Consider the following 7645-nt stretch of genomic DNA (forward strand, 5'->3'; position numbering starts at 1 on the left):
GCAGCAGGCAGGCGAGCGCCGGCAGCCGGTCGCGGTGTCCGTAGGCGTCGTAGAAGAGCGGAAAGGCGCGCGTGGTCCCAGCCGAGAGCAGGAGCAGGTCCAGCAGCGCCAGGCAGGGGGCGCCGGGCGGGCAGCGCCAGGGCAGGAGGGCCAGGGCCAGCAGGGCCAGCAGGGCCACGAGGCCGAAGAGCGCCCCTACCCCGTACACGTGAGCTTCCCAAGCCAGCCCCCAGCGCGCCCGGGCTTCTGCCCAGTCGGCCTCCAGGGTCAGGAAGAACAGAGGCAGTGGGGCTGCCGGTGGCTGGGCATCATGTTCCGGCATTTGTCCAATGCTGCAGGACGCTGGCCCACACTCTGGCACGGAAGGGTTCCCAGGGCTGGCAGGAGAGGGGTCAGCTGGGCCAGACATGGGGAGGGTGGGATCTGTAGGCAAGAAAGTTCCACTGAGGCAACTGTGCTGCCCTGGCCTGCACACTGGGCTAGGCATGCCAGCGTCCTCATAGCTTCCAGGATGCATCTGTCTCAGCCTCTCTCTACCCAAATCCTCACGCGGTAGTTTTCAGCTGTCACCCCCACGCCCACCCCCACCCCCGCCCCCCTCACCTAACCCAGCCCAAACTCTGCGCTTCAATTCCCCCTTCATCACTCTTTGATTCCACTGCAAAGGGGTTTTCTTAAGAAATCACAGTATTTTACCCCCGGAAAGAAATGGAGAAGCCCTCTAGTTCAATGCTCTCACCAGAAAGAAAAGTTACAAGAACAAGGATTTGTATTTGCTTTGCTCACATCTAAATCTACATGCCTAAGATGATGCCCTAGACAGAGCTAGCACTCAGAGATAGTCCTTAAAACAAGTATGGCCTCAGAAAGAAAAAGGAAAATACCGGATGGTTTCACTCATAGCAGGAGCATAAAGGGTGAGGGGAAAAAAATAATAATGATGAACAACTGTATACCAGAGACATTTTACGGGGGTGGAGTGAGGAGTGGGATCAAAAACGGGGGAGGACAGAGTGCACTGGACTATGGTGATGGCACACCGGTGATCTGGTGATGGGAAGCCCACGGGGATTACAGCTGAGGTGGAAAAAGGCACAAAATAATGTAAAAATAAACTATAATAATAATCTTAAAATATGGCCTCTTATTTACTGAGGCTCTGTGGAGAGGTGAGGGGGCCAGGGTCACAGCTGTCAGAGCTGAAAGTAGAATCCAGATCTGAGTGCCAATCTGAGCCGGTTTCCCAGATTCCAGAGCCTGCTCACAGCAGTCATGTGTCTGTCTCTTGTTCTGCACCCCTGACTCCCGTGGAGAAACACTTCAGGGTTGAACACAACCTAACCTAATCACTGGCCTTTCTTCCAGCTACACCCTAACCCTTGGCCCTGCCAAATTTTCCTGGCTCACCCTCACATTGAGAGGAGCTCTCCTGGGTCTCAATAGGAACTTGAACAGGAAGGAGCATTGGGGGAGTCACAGTGGAATAAAATGTCCTTTTGGTCAGTGAGCCCACAGGTGCTCTAGCGATTGCTAATTCAGGCCTAGTCTCTTCTTTCCCACATCCCTTGGGTCAAGGGCCATCAGGTAAGAGGGTGAAGGGTAAGGTCCCTAATTTTACTCTCCTGGAGCAAGAGCGCAGTTAGAAAGAGCTAGCCCCAAGGAATCTCCCATGACCAGGCAACAAGAGAAGATGCTGGAGGCTGAACCCCTATTTTCCTCCATAAGCAGACTCAGCAGAACTGCAACTGTAGGCAAGAAGGGAGAGAAGAGGATGGTAATGAGGGTGGGGAGAGCCAGGTGTGGCTAGGGAGTTGCGCAGGAGGCAGACTTGAATGAGGGCAAGGGCCTTCTGACAACCAGATTCCTGGTGAGTCCCAGCCTCAGTTGGACAATACAGGAACACACAGGAGTACCCCAACCCAGGCAGCACCACCTCAGGCTGAGAGCAGCCCTGAGAGCAAGGGAAGGCGTAGGCAATGACGCAGGGCAGGGTAGGAACAGTCAAAAAATTCAATTCACTGCCTGCTGCAAGGGGCAGGGGGTGTCCTAGCTCCCAGGCCATCAGTCCTCAGTCTGACATGGGGACGGGAACCTGCTCTACCATACAGGGCTGTTAAGATCAGTGGGCGATGTGTGCAAAGGTCTTTGCAGGACCTGGTGCATGCTAAGCAGTCGACATGGGATTGTTGTCGGTATTATCTCCCAGCCATTGCTCATCACTGATCCGTTATGGGTCTGTATTTGTGCAAGTGTGACTATTTCTGGCCTCAGAGTTGTCCTTGATTGTTAAAAGGATGCTGTTTCTTGGCACACCCTAACTGGCTTAAAAAGTTAGTCAAAAACATGGAAACAGCCCACATGCCCAAAAGTGGATGACTGGATTAAAAAGATGTGGTACATATACACAATGGAATATTACTCAGCAACCAAAAAAAAAAGCACATGCCTTTTGCAGCAACATGGATGGAGCTGAAAAAGATCATGCTTAGTGAGATAAGCCAGAAAGAACAGGAAAAATACCGGATGGTTTCATTCATAGCAGGAGTATAACGGGCCAGGCGAGAAAATAATAATAATAATGAACAGCCATATACCAGAGACATTTTATGGGGGTGGAGTGGGGAATGGGATCAAAAACAGTGGGGAGAGGGAAATGCACTGGACTATGGTGATGGCACATGGGTGATTTGGTGATGGGAAGCCCACGGGGATTACAACTGAGATGGAAAAAGGCACAAAATGATGTAAAAAGAAACTATTATATTATTTTTGAAAAAAAAGTCAAACGAGTAGACGTCGGCACGTTCTCTCTCCCTTGCGCGCTCCTGTTAAAGCCCACGTTCAGAGGGACTAACATCTAGTGAAGTTGAATGAGGACACACTCGGCTGGGAAAGGACTCCGACTGGGCATCAAAATGACACTCAAGGAATCAAATCACATACTTCCTGCCCCTCACGTTGTGCCCTCTGGATGCCCCGGACCAACCTGCTTCTGCAAAGTGAATGCTTGGCCTAGGTGGACTCTGCAGTGAGTCAGGGAGGCCCTGCCCAGGAGCTCCGGGGCTGCAGCGGCTGGGTGCCTGCAGCCCTCTGCCCTGCTCACTGGGTGCAGCTCTCAGGGGCCTGTTTTCCAGTCCACTTCTCACCAAGAGCCACGGGAAACCCCATCGCTCACCTGTCCGAAGCGCTATGGCAGCTAGAACAAAGCTCCACATGCCCAAGAAGCCAGAAAACAGGCAAAAGACAGGCACAGCTCAGGTGTCAGGAGTTCTGAACTTGGAGTAATGCTTCTGGGGGCGGGGCACGTCCCAGGTACCCAGCACTGGGCCAGGTGAAGGGACCCAGCTTCTGCCTCTGAGGAATCCCCCTGACCTCACTGCCTGTCTTCCTGTTTGAGGTTCCAGAAGGACAGTGTCTTGCTAGAGTTCCTCTCCTGAGCAGGCCTCTTTTATACTCTGGCTCCTCCTGACCTCAGGGCACAGGGCAGATGAGCTGTCATCCTGCATGATGGGGAGAGGGAAGAGTCAGGGAGAGGCAAAGTCAGGCCTGATTGTCCACCAGCTGCCCAGATCAAAGGGCTGTAGTGTCACTTGCCACCATGGATCACTCACAGTCCTGGATGGCGGAGCTGCAACTCTGCTTGGTGGCCTGGCTCCCTCTCTTCGCTCCCCCCTCTGGGTCCTGAAGGACTGGTACTCTTGGTAAGGATGACATTCGAAATATTTAACCACTGGAAATGTACAAGTGCCCACAATTCAGAGCAGGTGTGGTGCAGCCGCCAGGGCAGAGAGTATGTTAACAACCTGCACAACTGTCCCAGGGTTTAGTGGCTGAATAGGAGCTCTGTCAAGGTGAAGGGGACCTAATAGAAGAGAAGCCCTCGGGTCAGAGGTTAGCTGCAGCCAGGTTAAAGGAGACACAGAGACTCCCTTTGTCCCCTAACTTCCTGCCAATCCCCATACCTGCCACTGGCATGAGTAAGGCTCTTTGGCCTTCTCTCCAGGAGGCCTGTATGCTGCAGGGTTTCTCAAAGAGGAACAGCCAAGAAAAGGCTGGGTTCCCTCAGCCATCAGTGAGGAGGGGGGCAGAGGAGGGTGTTGCCTGTTGCTGAGCTGGGCTGCCTCCGACACTCTCCAGACTTCTTGAACCTGCCAGGCCAGTGCTGTCACCAGGGCTGACAGACCACCAGACACCATCCTTCCCCAGAGGCCACAGAGCCTGTCCCCGATTTCACTGCTACTGGGCTGGTAGGGGAGGAGATGGCAGGCTCTTCACCCACATGCCAGGCAGTGCAGCGACCACTCAGGAGAGAGTCAGGTGCTGGGTTAAGTCTGGGGTTGGAGGAAGGTGGGGATCTGTTTTCCTAGTGTAGGGTGGCTGATCGGACTCACAGCCACAGCACACCCTTTGCAGAGCAAACTGGGCCGGAAGTCCCTCTCCCTAGCTCCCAAAGCCCATCCCAGAACAGTGTGCCCTCTGCCCTGTGGGTTATGAGTTTTAGAGTCAGGGGTATGGGGTCTGAGAGGCAGGGTCTGGGAGTGCTTTGAGGATGCAGGGAGGAATGAGGCAAGGTTTGCAGCTACTATCTAACGAGATTCTCTTTGGGGCCCAGGCTCATGCCAGGAGCTCACATGACCTGGATGCTTCACAGTAACAAAATAGGTACTGCTATTAAACCCTAAATACAAGAGAAAAATTAGGCTTAGAAAAGTTAAACAACCTGCTCAAGGTCACCCAGCTATTGAAGTGGCTTGGGATTCCAGCTCAGAGCCCCTGACCTCCTCTGCTATGGGAGGTCCTCCACATGCACATCTGGAAGCTTCCCTTGAGCAGGGATGGTGCCCACTGGCCCCAGGCCTCCACCTCAGTGTCTTCCCAGTGAGGGGCCCTGCGTCCAGGTCTGGCAGCCTGTCACATCAGATCAGAAGGCAAGGGAGGGCGCCCCGAGGTTGGGGGAGGATAGAGCAGGCCCGGAAAGGCTGAGTGGAGTGGAGGGTGGGTTAGTGGGGAGGCTATGGAAACAGGGAGTTCCTGCATGCCCCTCATCTGTCTACACCCCGCTCTGCGTGTAACTGCACAGCTCCCTGAGACTATTACTTAAGTCCCCGGTAGCACTTGCTCTCAGGCCATTAATACATATCTCCATGGTGAAGATGAAGAGAATGGTGACTACGGTGATGATGACAATGAAATAAAAGGTCCCAGAATGCCAGGGAGTAGCTAGCATGTATTAAGTACTCAGTACAGAACTGTCATTTTCAAAGGCTTGGAACACTCACCTTGTGATGTGGTTATAGTTGAGACAGGGCTTAGGGAAGCAGCTGGCTCCCGTGGGCTTGGACTTGAGAGCTTTCTCTCCAGAGAGGCTGGGGACTGGGACAGAGTGGGATCAAAGAACCCTGCAAAGGGAGCACATGGGGCCTTGACCTTGACCTCTGGGGCACAGCTACGGAAATCCTATCTTTCCCCAGAGCTTGCACCAGGAGTTATAGCCACAAATATACCATGAGCTAAGCCTCAGGGACCAAACCAGATTCAGTATGGCAAAGAGGGTATTCACCAGGGGAGCAGTAGGCAGTGCCCAGGGCCTGGGAGAGGCAATGTGAGCCTCCCGTGAGTCTTCAAAGAAAGGGAGGTGCTGGGGGGCCCCAGCACAGAGCCTGCATGTGAGGTGTTCCATAAATGTTTGTTGCAATGAAATAAATACTCACCCGGAGCATCTGAGATTCCAGAGGAAGAGCCTGGGGGCGGAGATGTAGTTGGGTCTGAGGGGCTTGGGCCCGAGAAGTTCCGGAGCGGGGACAGAGTAGTGCCAAAGAACCCTGCAAAGGAGCCAGTCTGAAGCTTCCTCCTACCTGCAGGGACTGCCTTGCAGGACTCTGGTAGGGACGCAGTGGCTACTCACCAAAGGGGCCCAGGCGCCCAGCAATCTCTGCCAAGCTGGCACGCAGGCTGGGCAGCAGAGGAAGCGTTCGATGCCCAAGTGTGGGGGCTGTACCTGCTCTCAGTGCAACATCAAACTTCAGCTCCAGCTCACTTTGGGGAGGCCTGGGAACACTGGGTGGGGGTGCTGTAGCCATCAGAGCAGTATCCCAAGTCACAGTGTTCATCCCTCGCAGATAGGGAGCAGTGGGCTGGTCAGTGGGTGCAGAGAGAGGGGCTGTGGACTGGAGAGGCAGGGAGGAGGCCCAGGGGGTTGAGCTGCCTTCAGCAGAGCCCCATTCTGGAGGGGAGTTGCCAAAGGAACCCACCAGCAGCTCCCAAAGGGGGTCGGTCCTTAGTCCACTGGCCACCTCTTCCTCTGGCTCCTGACTGGACCCTGGAGAGAGCTGGGTTTCTGTGACAGGGTTTCCCCAGGCAGCGGCAGGTCCCCGAAGATGGAATTTGAAGTTAAGTCCCAGGTTGAGAGACAGTATAGAGGTCTCACTCTGGGGTGGGGGGGTCAAAGTGGCCAGAGGGGCACCTGGGATGGAGGAGGCAAGCTGGGGGCCCACAGGAACAGCAATCAGGACCCAGCAGAACAGCCCCAGCCCCAGACAGCCGTGCCCTGCCATGGCCCCACCTGGCCTGTGGGGCCGAGTGGGGAGGGGGCTCAGTTCTTCAGCACCTTTTAAGTGCCAAGGTCCTGGAAAGAGGAAAGGCACGGTGAGCTCTGGCCACCTTATGCTCCCATCCTAGGATCAGCTGCGCCAAGGAGGCTTCTGATCAGAGAGGAGGTGGAGGGCCAGGGGCCATGGGTTCTGTCCAGGGAGCACCACCAATCCCTGTATCTTCAGGCCCCAGCACAGACCTCTGCCCTGCAGTCTCCCTTGTCTTCCAGTAAAGGCGCCCTTACCCTAACTCCCGTTTCCCTCCACCTGCTCCATCTGGGAGCTGACTACAATCAGTTGCAAAGGGGTGTGCTTGACATCCAGATTCAGGTCCTTCCCTTCCCTCTCCTCTCTCTATCCCTTCTATCCAATATTTCCTGAGCTTACTATGTGCCAAGCACTCTTTTGACAACACAACTGTGTACAAGCTCACTCTCAGGGACGAGTCTCACCCAATCCCACCCCCACCTCCAGCCCCAATCTAAGAGCTGGCCATCTCACTCACTCAGACCAGGCAGCACGGACCAGCCAGGGCAAAGCCCAGGCGGAGTGATAGGCAGAGACAGGGGACCAGCCAACCCTCTACTTCTGCCCTGGCTCTGGGGGCTTCCCCTACTCCCTTCCCCTAGAAGTATTGGGGGAGGGGCAGTTTGGCCATCTCTGCCTTCCTGGGGCAGCCGCACCAAGCTGGCAAGCTACTGCTGTGCACTCCCACCTCCCCCACAACTACCCCCTCATGCATACACATCTGGAGGGGGAGGGGTGATGAGTCAGGGACACACGTGCACCCCACATCCTTACATCACACGCACAGCCACACCTAGCACCCGTGACACGTTCACCCACTCACCCTTCACACACCCTGCGTGCACACGCGTGTGTGCGTGCAGCACACACTCATCACATCACATTCAGCCCCGTGGAGCCCTCTTCCTTCCTACATGGGTTCAGATCCAAGCTCTGTGTGAGCTCGGGGCCCCTCCATGTCTCTCCCGCCCTCCCCCCCCCCACACACACACCCTCACAGACACCCTGTATATGCAGTCACACACAGG

General features: G+C 55.1%; 1 protein-coding gene across 1 annotated transcript in view; it reads right to left on the reverse strand.

Annotated features, from left to right (window-relative positions):
- PRRT4 (proline-rich transmembrane protein 4) overlaps positions 1–7049 on the reverse strand; it is a 9004-nt gene extending 1955 nt beyond the window's left edge. Inside the window, exons 1-4 of the mRNA XM_012720768.1 lie at positions 5906–7049; positions 5712–5822; positions 5280–5399; positions 10–423 (exon numbers count right to left, since the gene is read on the reverse strand). Coding sequence (XP_012576222.1) covers positions 10–423; positions 5280–5399; positions 5712–5822; positions 5906–6554 — 1294 coding nt within the window. The 5' untranslated portion in view covers positions 6555–7049. The remainder of the gene's footprint in view (positions 1–9; positions 424–5279; positions 5400–5711; positions 5823–5905) is intronic.
- Between the last annotated feature and the right edge of the window lie 596 nt (positions 7050–7645).

The sequence above is a fragment of the Condylura cristata genome, unplaced genomic scaffold (genome assembly GCF_000260355.1).
Source record: "Condylura cristata isolate star-nosed mole 26May11 unplaced genomic scaffold, ConCri1.0 scaffold00005, whole genome shotgun sequence".
Lineage (NCBI taxonomy): Eukaryota > Metazoa > Chordata > Mammalia > Eulipotyphla > Talpidae > Condylura > Condylura cristata.